The sequence below is a fragment of the Seriola dumerili genome, unplaced genomic scaffold (assembly GCF_002260705.1).
Source record: "Seriola dumerili isolate Sdu_G_001 unplaced genomic scaffold, Sdu_1.0 BDQW01000378.1, whole genome shotgun sequence".
Taxonomy (NCBI): Eukaryota; Metazoa; Chordata; class Actinopteri; order Carangiformes; family Carangidae; genus Seriola; species Seriola dumerili.
The window spans coordinates 1,107,680-1,124,637 of record NW_019174633.1 but is presented as its reverse complement, the minus strand read 5'-3'; the positions used below and the strand labels follow the sequence as shown (position 1 = coordinate 1,124,637).

General features: G+C 41.1%; 1 protein-coding gene across 1 annotated transcript; it reads right to left on the bottom strand.

Moving 5' to 3' along the window:
* Positions 1-648: 648 nt before the first annotated feature.
* On the bottom strand, positions 649-16,511 carry LOC111233193 (fibronectin type III domain-containing protein 5-like). The gene is made up of 5 exons (XM_022760951.1): positions 16,436-16,511; positions 12,825-12,943; positions 10,639-10,837; positions 5,495-5,584; positions 649-788 (listed from the first exon to the last, which is right to left on the bottom strand). The coding sequence occupies exons 1-5, from the start codon at positions 16,509-16,511 to the stop codon at positions 649-651; spliced, it is 624 nt and encodes a 207-aa protein (XP_022616672.1).
* Positions 16,512-16,958: the final 447 nt, after the last annotated feature.

The window sequence follows — 16,958 nt, the reverse complement described above, 5'->3', positions numbered from 1 at the left end:
GTTAGCTAGCTAAATCTGCATCTCTGCGTTGCCTGAAAACTCTCTTGTTCACTTATTAATGTTTCCAGCTGACTCATTTTAAAAGAGGAAGCCTGCGAATGGCTTTTAAGTATATACTTGACATTACATTCTCTTGACATACATGATATATTGCTAAAAGGCAGAGGCTGAAGAGAAATGGAAGTCCTTGTCCTTGCAGTAATCTCGACTCTCCCACTTTTCAGCCACCTGACTCCTGAATCAGCTTTTAGTATTTATAGCATCCGATTTCCACTCATTTCCTGTCAGATTGTCTATTGTGCTCTTCACACTGTAGCTTTCCAGCCTCTCTTGTCTGTTTTTGACTAGCTGCCCATTTTAGCTCTTTGCTTGCTTCCTTCTGCCTGGTTAATCTGCCCGCCCGTTTGTCCTTGCCTGCTTCCGCCTGCAGAGTGAACTCTTTTGAACTTTCACCAGTGTCTGAGTTGTGCTATTGAGTCCTCACTAAATCTGAGCCGTGACAGCAAATGATCGATTGGAAAAAATGTCACACATACAACAATTATAGAACAATTAGTATGAGGTATTAAGTCAGTAAAGACTTCCTGTTCCTCACCTGTCCTGAGGTTCAAGGAGTTGGTTATTGCAGAAGGCGATGCAGGGCTGGTCTTAGACGTTGGTGCGCAGTAGCCCCCCCTGTGGGTGCTCAGGAGTACTGCACTCTGAGGAGTTCTTGGCTTTGTCCTTGTTGTTGTTGGGCTCATTGTCTTTAATGATGTCATACTGACGACAAAACAGGGCAATCACCCCTAAAGAAAGAAATAGACATGGTAATTATTTTTGTTAGAGTGAAAACAGCTGATGAAATAACTTTTTCATTTCGTTTTTCTTTGCTCTCCATCATGGTGAGGTCAGAGGTCAATCAGGACATTTCAGTGGGAATATTTTTGAATGTCACGTCACGGTTGATTTAGGATGTTTTATTAGCTCTCTGTATCATCAGACAATTAATTATAGTCAAAGCACATCATTTGAAGTTGAACTAAAGTAACGGTTCGTCTTTTTGAGGACAGAAGGCAGTCTTAATGCTAAGCTAGGCTAACTGCTTACTATTGTTAGCTTCATTTTTACCATACAAATACAAATATGAGTGCTATCAATCTTCTTATATTCATTCAAGGATTGGATTGGACCGTAAGCTAGTTACATGGAAGGCTGTTAGTTCTGTCCTGCTTGCATTTATCATATATTTTCAAATGTAGATTTGCTTATATCTTATATTGACTATTGCACCTTTTACACTGGGCAAAAAACCCGCAGACATCTGACCTTTGTTGTTAATGTGAAAGGGTACAATCGGCATTCACTCCCAGGTCAAATGACTCTGCAGTAATCACGGGTATTTTTCGACTCCGGCTGCAATCATCAGTGATGTAAACCAGACACCTAACGCTATTTTTTTCCCTTTTTCTGTGCTGTGACAAACACTGTAAACAGACCTATCATCCGCCCAGCACGGTGCTGTTAAACCAGAAACACAGCGGTTACACCCTCCACTGAGAGTGTGCTGCGCTCGGGGCTGCACTCAATAAGTTTTAAAAACACACAATCACCAACCAAAGAGTCTCTGACACTTACAGGAGCACCAACCCAGGGATGAGACGTGTTGTGTCCATGTTACCAGTCTGCAGGACAGCTAACAGCTCACTGTTTGAATCTGTGTTTGTGTGTGTGTGTGTGTGTGTGTGTGTCCCCTCAGTCCGAACAGAAAGGCAAACTCATCTGGCGATGTGAATGGAGTCAATCCACATTTAACCCAGGTTTCAAAAACCTGCTTACATGCACTAACTTTGGTTTAAAAAGGGTATATCATTTATTTTAACATAACCCTGCTGATAAGGGCCGATTCAGCAGCTATCCTCTGATGCGTCAATAAAGCAGACAGATTTCAACTGAGAGAAAGAGAGACATGGATACGGTGAAATGTGCAGTTGTAGATATGAACTTGATCTTTAGATAGCCATGTGAAGCCCGCCTTCAGTGGAAAAGATTAAAAATATGGCAGAGAGGAGAGACAGATGCGAAGAGAGATAGAGAACGAGCACGAAAAAAGGAGAAAGAGAATAATTCATGACGGTGGAGGAGTGTGTGGAGGGTTGAATCTGGCCTGATCGGGCTTCAGTCTCAGCTGTTCTGCTTATGTCAGCCCCTGCTCATCTGATCGCTGCAATACCAAAGGGCTTGATGGGATATCTCACTGTGATATCCCCCCAGCATGCCCCATAGGCCCAATTAAAAGCTGAAAAACACAATTCGCCTCCTTCACTTTCTGTTTTTTTTTCCCACCATCCTGCTCTCCTTTTTTTCTTTTCTTGAGACACAATTGCTCAGTCCCCCCCCCCCCCCCCCCAGCTCCCTCTCCCTCTCCAACTCCCTTTGAATCTCCCTGTCTCTCGCTCAGCTTCGTGTCCTCTCATGGGTAATTGGTGAGGGAGAGCTTGCCTTTTGCTGTTCCTATATGCCATATACAGTATTTGGGCCATATTTATATCTCATTACACTTGGTAAAGTGGGTTAGAGAAGAGTATTTATAGCTGTGTGCATCTGTAAAACAGTGCTGAGATGCACAAACAGATATCTGCAACAAAGAGCTAATGACTGGGAGGGTTAAATAAGACGCATCCCTATTCTTTCAGTTTGAAAAACTATTGTACAGATGCAACGACTTTGTATGTGATGATGAAAAAGTGACCTAGTCATTTTCTACACTCTGGTTATGTGAAGTGTGGTTGCCCATAAATTATTCCATCAGTGCAAAAGTAATTTTAAACAGGAAGAAAAGTTCTCCCTCTGTAACCGAGCAGCAGTTTTTATGATTGAGTAGCAGCAGGTGACCGACGCCGTGTTTTTTGTTGACATCAATATGTTGTCATTATAATGTGTGAGTCAGAGTTTCTGCAGCTGGTTAAGAAGTAAAAGTGAAAGCTGTCAGATATTTCTGAAGCGTAGGCAAAAATTCCCTTTGACGCATATATGTATATATATATATATACTGTATATATATATATTGGTGTTTAATCTGTACAAGGTTTAAAGGTTTAGAAAAGTTTTAAAAAGGTTTAAGAGTTTGAAGATTGGAGCATAGTTTGTACATGAGCCAGCATGTGCAGTCAGCCTCGCGGTCTAACTCGGTTAGCAGCATAATCTGTTGGTCTTAGTCAATCTTTTTCCTTACTATGATGGTAAAGTTATAAAACGAACAGCCTAACCCAAATTCTATTCTCAGGTAGAGGGGGTGGGGCTTAGTCGTAAGCCGCTATTGAAGATGTTGAAAAATGAGTTTGTTTATGGGTTTCTGTACTGTGACTGAGTGATTTTACTGTGTGCGTAAGAGAAAAAAAAATGAGTTAGGTTGCTAATGGCAAGTGGCTATTAGCATTAGCCAAATAGTCATTAGCTTTGCTTGAATATTGTTAGCGTTGCATTTGAAACAATTGGTTAAGACAAGCTGCTGCTCGGTTGCCCTGAAATAGCGAGTAGACCTGTTGATTAGCTGATTAATGTGAATCAGGAGACGGATATTTGTGATTGTGAGGACGACATTAGGAAACTGGACCACCATGGAGAGCTGCTTCTCTCATGCTGGTGTGCTACTGTGGACCGTTGCTGCTGTTTCTTCTGCTCACTGCTGGACGTCCATTGCTCCGATTCCCTTCATCTACCCCTCTGAGTTTTCCCACGAAACTTGCATGTGGCTTTTGGTTTATTGCTTGTGCCATTACAGTTTCCAAGGCTTCTACATGTTTTATTTAAATTTTGGTTTAAGTTGCAGAGTGAGAGTGTGGGCCCCCTAAGGACTCCTAATTAGAGGTAACAGAAGGAAGTTAAAAGACACTTTAAGTTATAGAGAGGTTATGGAGGATTAATAAATAGCAAAATTTTATTGTATTGCCGTTACAGTATACTTATTGTGTTATATGTCATCATGGGTAATTCATGTTTTGGTAATGACCATCTTGAAGGGAAACTTATTATTCTTATATCTTATTGGAGGCACTGCCAGTAAATTTTAGTTGCAGAATAAGAGAGCAAAGGTCGTAAGAATAGAAATCATTTACAAGTAGAAGTATTAGCGCCATTAAATTTCAAACTGTACCCAAGGGCCCATCCATTGTGCTAATACGCCGAGCAGATTCACTTAATTTCATATATCTACATGGGATGGGTGTTACAGTGGTTTTTTGGGAGTAAACGAGGCACTGACTTTACTGATAGACTTTGCTATTCCAGCTTACTCTCATTAATTACATTTAATCAGTGTGAGGTCAATAGAAACTCAAGTGACTCATACCTGCCAACACTTGGATTTGTTTGTGGAGTCTCCTGTATTTCAAGCTAATCCCCCAACAACGTCCCCTTTTGTAGTTTCTCTCATGAAAACTCCCGTATTTTGCTTGGCCCTCAACATTTATTTTAAATAATAAAAATAAATACTAAATAAATAAATAAATAAAATTTGTAATGTCTTATATTTCCCTTGGATATTTTAAAGCTTTATTAACTAATGTTTTGTTTTTTTATGACTCTTGTAGTTGTTTTTCTTGATTTCTTGTTTCTTAGTTCCTTGTATTATGTAACTGAGCCGTCTTTGTTTTTCTTGACTGTGTTGTTGTGATTGTTTTTTGTTCTCAGGTCTCTCTTGGAAAAGCAATCTTAATCTCAAAGAGACTTCCTGATTAAATAAAGATTAAAAAAAAGAAATTAGAGCCCACCACATAAGCTCACATAAAATACAATGTCCATATTTCATAAGTCAGTTCAAGTTTATTTTTTATAACTTGAAAGGATTGTTGATTTAGGTCCATGACAGACACGTTGGATTTCATTTACCAACCTGTTTTCCATGAGCACATTAGACCACTCTTAGTTTGACGTTAACAGGCTCTACAACATACGACAACCTCTGTGTTTGGTATGGATAAGGAATGTATGTTTATGTATCTATTTATTTATTATATTTCATGTATCTTATGTTCAAGTGTGAGTGTTTTTGATCAGTTTAAAGGTAAAGTTCGACCTCAGACCCTGAAATGATGTTTGTTATGATTAAAACACATCTCCAACAGAAAAAAAAACAACTAAAACTTACTTCAAAAAAATTTTTTTTCTTTGACTCAAACACATCTCTGTCCATTTTGACAAGTTACTATAATAGCTTCTTGCCTCTTGACACAGTTTATTTTCCATTTCCATAGCTGCTTTTTGTTGATGGGTGTACAGAATGGAAACCTGGATTTGATGTGTTGTCATCACCCAAAATGCACGCTGGCGAGCCTTACATCATTTCAAAAGCACTGCAGGGCAAAAAATAGTCACCGCAGAGAGATGACACCACCACCAGTGTGTGTGTGTGTCTCTTAATAGGACCTCAGTCTGAGAGCTTATTTGCCCCGAAGAAAGTGGATTCCTATAAGATCTGCAGTGATAAATGTGCAATGCTGAAGCCGAGTATTACCTGCCCACATGATGAGCACCACTACAATGATGATGAGTTCTCCGGCCCTCAGCTGGGCGGCCTGACCAAACTCCTCCATCGTTACCTCGTCTGGAGAGAGAACACACACATATACACACACACACACACGCACACGCACACACACACACACACACAGAGTCAACAAAGTGCCACTGAGCACACTGCGATTCATTGTCCCAGAGAGCAAATGTGAAATTGCCATCACTCCGGAAAGTCTGCAGGGGAAGATAAAGGAATCAAACAAGGCGACAGGAGAACAGAGAGGCCGCCTGGTGTAAATTCTGCACTCTGGTCAGTGTAATTAAAGCTAAGTGAGAGCAGAGGTCCGCAGAGACGGAGAGGACCGGATCCTTAACCCTCCGTCACTCACTGTGTTTCTCTGACAGGACTCTGGCAGCAACACCAATCACGGGGTTAAAGGTTTCAATACAGTCCACTGCAAACCCTTGGTCTCAGCGGGCCTCACGCTAACCTCATTTCCCATGGTCAAAGTGTCTCGCTGCTCCAGCCAGAGCTGCCTCCCCCTGTATAACATCTAAAGGGTTGAACAAACAGAACAGATTTGACTGTGCTTGCATTTTGAGGTGATGTGAATACTCTCAGAGGAAGGGTTGACCACACACTGGTAAAAGGGGGTCGGTCTTCACTAATCACTTAAGCATTACACAGAAGCTAAATGATTTCTTTTATTTTGAAATACGATCAATTACATGTAGATGTGAACTACAGGGAGGGTTGAGTTTTCCCTAAGCCCGGTCTCCTCAGTTTTTCTTGTCAGAGTCTGGATGAATCGGGGGCAATGCTGCTCCTCTGGTCCAACTTGCTCTCAGGTCTCCTGTTGCCATGGTGATCCCTCTGTGCTGAAGCTGAGGCCTCAAGCTTGACAGAGGGGAGCTTATACTCTAATAAATTGGTAATAGCAGATTACATGTCTCTGTTGTAAAGCCAGAGCTCTGATTTTTTTTTCTGATTCAGACGGATTCACACACTGACATTTCATGAAGTCAGCAGACTGGGTAAATGCTTACCTTTGCAAGTGCTGTGTATATGTAGGAGCATGTGTCGCCATCTTGCATTATTCAGCTTGTATTCTACCTTATATACATTCTTAAGTTGATTCTTAAATTGATTATTTTAATTATGAATTCATCTGCAGTTTTTTAATTTTTTTTCTATAATAAAATAATAAAATATCACAAGATAAATAGAAAATAGAAAGAAAAAATGTTTTGCAGGATCTAAGGTGACGCCTTTTAATTTTATTGTTTTGTATGACTGATAGTCTATAACCAAAAGATATGCCATTTAATTTCTGATAAAATAGATCCTCACATTGGAGAAGCTGGAACTGGGAAATACTTTTACTTTTACTTTTACTTTTCATTTACCTAAATTGAGAATATTGATTAAAGGTCCCATATTTTACACTTTTCCAGTTTTATTTTAAGTGTTGACATGCACAAGAAGATAAATTTGTGGTTTTAAGAACCAAAAACCATCTCAGTGTAGTTTTACATCTCCTCTCTACGGCTTCTCTCTGGAGCTCTGGTAACAGCCAATCAGAAGAGAGGCTCTGAGCTCTATAGCAGAAATATAGCAGATTTCAGGTAAACACTGGGCAGTGACTGCTTTGTTGTGACATCACAAAGTTACAGAAGTCCTGACGGCTCATTTTAAGGCTCTTGTTCTGAATAAGGATTGTGTGCATTTGACATGTTCATTTGACACTTTCACAGTATTAAAATAGAACCTAGACCTGCTTTATAATTAAACAAGACATGGAAATCTCACTTATACAATATTGGACCTTTAAAACCTTTACATGATTTGCAGTAATCTGACTTCCACAGGAACCTCAGTTGTGTGATAATCCAGTTATTACCTGCGTCAGTCGATAAGAAACACGACACTAGTGACATACAATAATGGAAAGAACACGTAGGGAATTGGTGTTGGTTGTTACATTACACGCATTACATTGCTTTCAGTCCACCTTGTGACCTTTGAACCATGTGTGCAGAATCAAAATAGCGATACAAAACACACCAAGCTGCATTTATACAAGAGAGCGGTTTGAACGGCTGCCAGACAAAGCAGCTCTGTAAATCAGGTTACAAGTTATTCCCTAATAAAAGTCAGATAAGCTTGTTACAGTGTTTACTGTTCACGGCAGCTGCAATAATCAAAGCAGCTTTAATCAGGTTGCAATCAAATTATCAGATCCTTGTATCTTCTTGTCTACGCTGTGTGTGAATGTTTGTAACTGCGAATGTGAAGCAGGGTGTTGCTGCATGGCGCTCGGTGGATTGTCAGTGATGAATTAAAGGTTGAAACAGTTCCGACAGTGAGCAGTGCTCTGTAATATTTTACCGCCGTTAAGGATTGATTTACAAAAACTGCAGATTTTGCATCTCTCTGTGTAACATAATGACCGATAATAAAACCTTATACCTCAACACTTGCCACCAAAAGATTTCACGCCGTAATGAAAACTTCAGTGCACTCAGGACTTTTGCCATCGGCGGGAAGAAAGATGAACAGACGAACAGACAGACAGAAACACAGACAGGATGTGTGTTGTGTTGCATTGCGCCTGCAGATACTAAATGGTGTCAGGCTGATTAATACCCGCTTAGAAGGGGAGGAAGGCAGTAATGGCTGAGAGATTTAATCAGGACAGCTAATGAATGCTTCCACTAACACACACACACACACACACAATTTGCACCCGGGGAACTTCCATCAAAGTCGTGGCAAACAAAACGAGTCAGCCCCCTCAACATCAAGACAAAGTGTGCACCTAAACGCCTAAGTCATGTGACCTCACATACACAAAATTTAACTATGGTAACAAATATTTTTCTCTAATACTAAGTCTTAAAATCATTTTTTTTCAACTAAAATTAAAAACAACAGTCAAAAGTGTTAAATAGTTTTACTATTATTTTAATTTTTTTTTTTCTCCATCTTTAGTTCTTTCAAGAAGTTAAAAAAAAAATGTTTTGTATGTATATGTATATATTTTGACATCTATATTCTGTTATGTGTTTGTTCCTATAAAGTATGTGATTGTGTGTGTGTGTGTGTGTGTGTCTGCATGGTTATGAATAGGATGTTGCCTTAGGTTTTTCCCTGTGTTCTATTGTTTCCTTCCCTTGTCCAGGGACTGCAGAAAGAAATTAGCTAGTAGCTAAATCTGGTACAAAGCATCTCTCCTTCTTTTTAGATTCATGTATTTTGTACATGGTCCCTGATATAAAGAAATTTAATTTAAAAAAACCCAGTTCTAATCACTGTGGCATTTTTGCTCTTGTCAATCAAACACTGTGTCCTGGGCTGTAACTACTTCTCTATTGACATTTAATTTGTGACTTTTTTTTTGTCGTCTGATCAGCTGTAGCATCTGTCAACGCCTGAGTTAAACATCAAACTTATAAACTGAACATACATTGAATCACTATTGTTTGTTTAACTGCTTTTAAAACAGTGTTTTAAAACGAAAACGATATCTGTCCTGATGACTGTTTCAGCTCCATATTAATCTCCATACTATCACAACTGAAAACACATTTCACATGAACATTCACGTACACTGGGAATGTGCGTGCCGGTATAAACAAGAAGCAAGTTGTCTACTCTGCAGTAGATTAGCTGCAGAAAATACTGCAGATGAGGAACAGCAAAAACAGTTGTAGTGTTACAATGCAGAATTTAAGTCGACAACAGCTGCTAGCAAACAACAACAAGGTCAGTAACGCTTGTGAATTGCATTCACCGCTCTAGTCGTGACCAACAAGACAGGGAGCGAACGTGTGTCTACATCATCATTTCCAAAGGTCTCAGATTTTTCCTGTCCACACTGCAATGCAACCCTGGAGTGGAACACTTCAGGGTCTGGAGTGTTTTCTAAAGTCTCCGTTTTAGGGGCTGCAAAACTCCAAGAGTGGTGTGGATGCCAGGCGTAATGCGTTTTAAAACCAAAAACGTAGTGTGGACGCAGCCGAAATCTGGCAGCTACAGTTTCGTCAAGTCCGCTGGCAAAAATTGACGGTCTGGTAGAAATGGGAAGCCTGTTTTTGTATATCTGCCTGATATCAAGGACCCATATTGTGTCAGGAATAACTAAGATGCATAGGTGCTGTAAACGAATTGAGAGTTTACAGGTGTGGGATGAAAAATGACCATTTACAAATGAAAATTTCCCTGGATTGTGGCTTTAATACTGCAAAAGTAACTTGTTAAGATGTACAGTGCATATCTAGCTTGGACACTCACAGGGACTACAACAAGCTCCCACATGAGGGTGTTTCTAGGGAATACACTGTTCCCTAATATTCCCACTCTCCTCCTCTTATCAACTTGCTGCTGATGAGCGTTTAGCGTTTGCTGAGTCCCTCTGAAGCAGCCGCTCTTGGCGGCGTAACTGGGTCGGACGTGATAAAATTGGAAGTACTGCAAGCCGTTCCAGATAACAGCATCCTCTGCATTTGAGAATGAGAACAATACATTGTATGGGAGGTGGGTCTCACAAAGATGGCGAATGCGGTGTTTTCTTTGTATTCAACTATCACATAACCTTGTTCTTTGTCGTGATAAAGAATACACTGAACATTAGTCCTCGGCTGTGTTATTGTTTCTGATCAAAAGCTGCTTTTTGAAATCTTTGTACGCATGTACCTGCATGTGTAGATGTGTGTGTAGGTTTGTGTGTGTCAGCAAGGGGGGAAAAAAATAGATGTTTGTTTACTCTTATACTTACATTTGTGTGTTCATGCATATAATGAATTTTAATGGTCGACCCATACGAGTGTGTTTGTAGCAGAAGTAAAATCTCATTACGTGTGTAACATTCATCTTTTCCAGCTTTTGATGATGATTTTCACTGTACAATGTCTGTGTGCTTGAAAAGTAACATATGACTTGATCACAGTGGTTAGACATCTCAGAACAGGCCTCCAGTAATAGTGAAGAGAGAAACAGGTAAAACGAGCTGCTAATTATGCTCCAGTGTTCCTATAAGTAAGTACAAAAAATAGGTTTACACCCAGACTTTACAAACAAATTAAACGCCGATAAATTCCCAGATTGTCAGATAAACTGTTTTTAAAAAATGAGTCCCTCACCTGGACTCTTTGACGCCATCTTCTCCGACTCTTTGGGCGTTCGGAAGAGGACGGGCTGACTGGGTGGGCTGCTGCCTCCCATGCTAATGCTCTGAACGTGGACGATGTACTCGGTGTCTTCATCCAGATCCCACAGTGCACAGGAGCGCGTGGTGGTGTTCACCTCCTGGATGAACCTCAGCATGCGTACATCCTTCTTCTTCAGACGGGGGGGTGGGGGGGCGGACGAGCAGGAGAAGAGAGAACAGGGTTGGCAGGGTCAGTGTAATGTGATACTTCATTGATCCCTGCGGGGAAATTCTTTGTATTTTGGCAGCACCTCAGCAGAGAACTCACAGGTCAGGGTTAAACTGACGCATCAGGTCACTGTCTGATATTTTTAAACCATACATTATAGTGGGTTTTGCCAAGAAGAAAATTCTGGGGCAACCACTTACTATTTGCGATTTCTTTGACGTAAAAATAGGCACAAACAACAATATCTGTCATCAAAACCCTGTATCACCTGAACTAAAGTCACAGGTTCAGCTTTGCCTTGCTCCCTCAAGGCAAAACAAAACAGCGTTTCTACTTGTTAGCAGAAATGTACTGAGTGCATGTTTTTATCAAATGCAGATTTCTGGTGGCAAAGTCAGATTTTCCTGCTGATGATCCCTCGTGTGAAAACTCTGCCCTCTGGTTCGGGTTGATGTGGTGCAAATGTGTGCAATGTTTTTTTTTCCAGAAATGTAATTAAGCTTAAAGAAGAGTGCGTCTCTGACCATGTGCGCTCTGCTTGAAATGTACATTATTATCCAGCTAAGACTGTTTGCTCAGGTCAATTGGTTCCTGTTATATCAAGAGCAAGTCTCCTCAGGGGCGCTTTTATTTACCAGGCAATTAAAGTGGAGAATTTCTTAACCTATTAAAACAAATTGTCAAAATGTACAGTTGAAAAGCATCTACAGCTACTTGGCTACAAAAATTTGACTTTGTCTATTTATGTAAATCAGCGAGTGTCTGACACTGTGGACCCTCCCACTAACAAAAAAGCCCCCCTGCCCCATTTTGATGGGACATTCTGAGCTTTAATAACGTCAAAAAATATTAATGGATGTTGTCACTCCTGCTGTTTTTCTTCGTCTTTACTTATACACTCACTGAGCACTTTATTAGGAACACCACACTATACTTGGTACTTCCTTCTTTTGCTCTCAAAGCAGCCTCTCTCAGTTCTTTGTGGCATTGTTTCCACAAGACGCTGGAAACTTTCCACTGAGATTCTGCTCCATGTTGTTGTGATTGCGTCACATCATTTCTGCAGATGCACATTCATGCTGCCAATCTCCTGTTCTACTATATCACAAAGTTGTTCTACTGTTTCTATTGCACTGCTGTTGCATGATTGGCTGATTGGATAGTTGCATCAATAAGCAGGTGTACAGGGGTTCCTAATAAAGTGCTTGATTAGTGTATTTGAGTGGTACTGGAACTACAATTACCACAATGCTTTTGAGGATGTAAAGAGGAAATATAACATTTCAGTGGATTCAGGAAGTTGTGCTGCGGACCACACTTTGAGCCCTGGTTTTTTAGCCTATATTTATTTACATTTTGGCAGATTATTATTATTATTATTAAGTCAAATCAGCTTTTAACAGTTCCTGTTTGCAATGTACCCATGGATGTGAAGAGAATATCACTGGATTACTTTGATGTTGAAGAAAACTGTGATGTAATGTGATGATTCTCAGGTGAGTCCTGGAGTTATGAGGAGTGTTTTTTTTATGATTTCTAAGCAAATTTATAAACATTTATTTGTTGTAGATGTAAAAAATGATGATATTCTCAGAGGCCACGCTGAACCTAAAACTATTTGTTAAGATTGGACTGAGTAATGACTCCAAGAGGGGGTGAGATTTTTAATGTGAATTACAGCTTAGGGTTTTAAGGTTCCTTAATTGCCTCCATAAACTGTGTGCCATGCCACAGCTACTAAGGTGAGCCAATCAGCACGCCAAACCACAGTAACTAAATACCTCTTATTTTTAGATTCACCATCATCCGTCCTTTTCACCTCAAGTTTCTTTGCCTCATATCTCGCTCCCCGCAGTTTGAGAAACTCTGATCTGTCCAAACTTGTCACCCTCTCTCTCTCTCTCCCTGCACACACTCGCGTGAAGGACATGACACACACGGACATATACCTGTTGGGTGATGGCAAATCCGATGACGGGGTCCCCCTCCAAGATTTCCCATGTGACCACGGCGGAGTTGACCTCAAGCTCCCTGATGGTCACATTGAGCGGAGCTGACAGCAGGGGGTCTGACACACACACACACACACACACACACACACACACACACACACACACCCACACGCACACACACATAATCAGCACGGCCACAGGAAACAAATAAGAAGAGGCAGGTCATGAATATTTTGTCTTTAAGTCTTGTAATACACACAACAGATGCTCCTGTGTAGACCTGAACACACATCTTGCCCTCTCCATCACTCTCTCTCTTTGAACTCTCTTGCTCTCTCGCCCCGCCTTCCCTAAGATCTTCTCTTATTCTCCCACAAATTAATCTTCTTCCTTTCATTAATACCAGGCCTAATTAACCACACACAAATCTCTTGGTGTTTCCCTTGAAAAGGCGTTCTTTCTCATCTGTCTTTGTCGTGATGTTTCTCTCTCTCTCCCTCTCGCTCTCTCTCTCACACACACACACACAAACACACACTTTCTTCCCATCTTTACCTTTTTCTCTCAGGAGTGAGTCCTGTCTCCCACGCACATCTCATTAAAGTGTGACTCATGAGGATGTATTTCCTCTGTCATGCTGACAATTGATGTTAATGTTTGGGATAAAAATCTCACACCCCAGAATGCAATGCACTTGTTTGTCAGGAGATTAACTATGATGGATTAAATTACATTCTCGCTTAAGTTTCTTCCCTCATTACCTGTTAAGGGAGCACAGAGTTGCATTGGTGTGTGTATGTGTGTGTGTGTGTGTGTGTGCGTGCGTGCGTGCGTGCGTGTGTGTGTGTGTGCGAGCAGGCATGTCACTGTTCTAGTACAGTGTCAAGGTCTGACTCTGACGTTGTTTTTACAAGTCAGACTCATGGGAAATACAGACCTGGCTCTGATCGCAGAAGACCTTGACAAGACACACACACACACACACACACACACACACACACAAACACACGGAGGATTAGCACTGAAACGTACATTTATCTATTCTATGTTATAAATACTCCCAATGGACAAGCACATATTTCAGTTTATTTAAATTAGTTTCTCCCCTAACACAACTTTTATTCCACCAGGGGAATGCTGGGAAAGAAAATGTAAAATTTGCATCTTGGTAAATGCTAAAACGTAGTGTAACAGTAAAACAAAAAGAGAAGGGTCATAAAGTCAAAAAAGAGTTTAGAACAATTGAAAACAAATCGTAAACTATGTAAAAGTGCCTCTGCTGCTTCACTTGACAAGCTAACTGATGACGTCAAATTTCAGCAAATCACCCGATACCTTTGTCCACAATTTTTCCACCTGGACTGTCAAATTCAAAGAACCTAAGTCTGGACATTACTTCTAAGATCGTTTGGTGTCATTATCCGCTCAGCGCAGCTTGCTAGTTTCATCCATTTTGTGCCAACAAAGCAACACAATCGCTACAACGCCTAGCTCACTAAGAATGACAGTGGATTTTACCAAAGTCCTGCTGCTCTTATAAGCTATGAATTTCTACATCATACATTTGTATTACTTTTGTTCAAATGGTATTTCAAATTTCGAATAAAAAGAGACAGAATCTATCTGAGTTTTGCTAGCATTAGCTCACGTTAGCCACCATGAATACTGCTCATGCGAGACCAAGTGAGGCTGTAGCTGCAAAAAGCCCGAGTGTCGAGTTGAGCAAGGCAGCATTTCATTTCTTATGAATGCTCCTTTTTTATCTGTAAGAGGAAAATTGTGCTATTACATCCTTCAAAAGTTGCAAACCTGCCCTTAACGCTGCTCTTATGTTCACCCTCGTCTCCAGCCGTGACCTTTCGCACTCCATTTAAAAGTGTGTGTGTTTGTGTGATACGATTACAGTACAGTGCTCTTTCTCTCCCTCTCTGTTTACCTGCCAGATTACCAGCAGAGATTGCAGTCTGTCACTTACAGCAAATTAGATTGTCACATTGTCTCACATCTCTGCAAATATTGAACCTCCAGTCCGAGACTTGTTCGGAGAGTCAAACGATGGTGTTACAGGAGGAAGAGCGGACTCTCCTTTTCTCTTTGTTCTCTTCTTGTCTGCTCAATGCGAACACAATCCTCAGAGCACAGCAGAGAAAACTGGAGTGTTACATGGTGCTGGTGAAATAAATTTTTTTTTTTTTTTTTTTGGTGGGCGACAAATTCTCTCAGTGGCTCCCAAAGGCTCTGTGCGTGTTTGCTGATGCAGAGTAGATGTGTGGTGTTTGTTCAAATACGTGTGTGATACATAACTATGACTCCCTGTTTGACTAGCTGTTTTTTCCGCTGTTTATCTTCCAGCACTCACACATACACACACACACACACACACACACACACACACACACACACACACACACACACACACACACACACAACCACACACACGCACACACACACACAAACAATAAAATAGCAGAGAGGGATTCCCATCCATTCTTAAGCTGTTTGCTGCCAAAAATGCCAAAAGCTGGCTGCAGAATTACAAAACTCCCTCTTAACGCTACATTCATCTCCAGCCTCAGGAAGCCAAATATCAAATCTCTAGAGGCGGAGATAAATCCCACATGATCATATCACCAAGATTTGGGCTTTTCAAAGGACTATCTGTCATCTCTCAGTTTATCATCCAGATCCAATGTAACAACATTAAGATCCTGCGCCTGAGATGAATATTCTTGTGGAATATAAGCTGCTGCAGGTTAAAAATATGCAATATCATGAAAGATAGATGAGGTACTATATCCAACATGCATGATATATGATTAGAAGCTATGCTGGGCGCGGGGCTTTGAATAGGAATAACTCTTTTTTTTTTTTTTAAATCTCATTTCATAGCCCTTCAGGACATCAGTGGATGGCGAAGCTAAAGTTTTAAAGCAGGGCTGCACACTTTAAGGATGCAACTAAAGATTATTTTCATTATCGGTTAAACTACTGATTATTTTCTAAATTAGTCAATGTTGAAAAATGTCAGTAAATACTGGAAATCGCCCAACATATTTTTCCAGAGGCCAAGGTGACATCATACATCTTGTTTCGTCCACTAACTTGGTCTTTGATTGACTTTTAAAATTTTATTTTCTTAAATTATGTGCACATTTTTCCAGTGTATTTCCCTTAGAAATTGACAACTTTCTTGAACCAATCACACAGTACAACAAAGATGATCTTTCTTCTTTCAAAATAGAAATATGCTCCAAACTACAGGGAGAAAAACTTGGCTTATAAAGCCTAAGTCTTGATACAGTAGGAGACTAAATTGTGTCAGCCATTTTTGGCATTACAAAGCTTATTGTTTCTACCTGGCTGATGCAAATATTGATGCTGATGCACGCAAAAAATACCGGCACATGCAAATACATCCATAACAATGTGTCATGTCAGGTGGCTTTCCAAAGGGACCTGCTACTCTGTAATAGACTACATGCATCACATTAGACAGCTGTGGTCCAAACACACTGATACTACACAGCAGCATGTGTTTGATCAGCTAGTGCATCATCATCACCTTGTTTACTCGTGATAATCCCTCTTCAACCTGTGGTAAAACTCACCGGCGTTAACGGAGGACACCGAGAGGAAGCCCAGCAGGAGCAGCAGCACCGCCGCAGACAAGCCTGGTTTTGCCATCCTCCTGCTTCTTCTAGCGGAGCTTCACATCCTGCGCGGCCCATTTATAACATCCCATTTAACGGGAGGGAGCGAGCATCCCGGTCGGTGCCGGAATGGGGACTTGTTGTCCCGGAGACTAAGGCTCACCTGAACTTGGACGCTGCAGCAGAGGCGCAACAACAGTCAGAGGAGGGAGGGAGGGAGGGACGGAGGGAAGTGAAGGGGAGGGGAGGGGAGCTGTTCGATACCGTGTGCGGGATGTCGGTGCTGCTGGAGCCACAGCGACGGCCCTCAGACTTTCAGTCCCGCTGCTGGTGACGGAGCGGCGGCGTGGAGAGGCTTTTACTACGCGCAGAGGTGAGCAGAGCGTAAAAGGAGTGCGCAAGTGCTGCAGAGTGCAACGTGGAGCCACAGCTAATGACTCTCTCTCTCTCTCTCTCTCTCTCTCTCTCTCTCTCTCTCTCC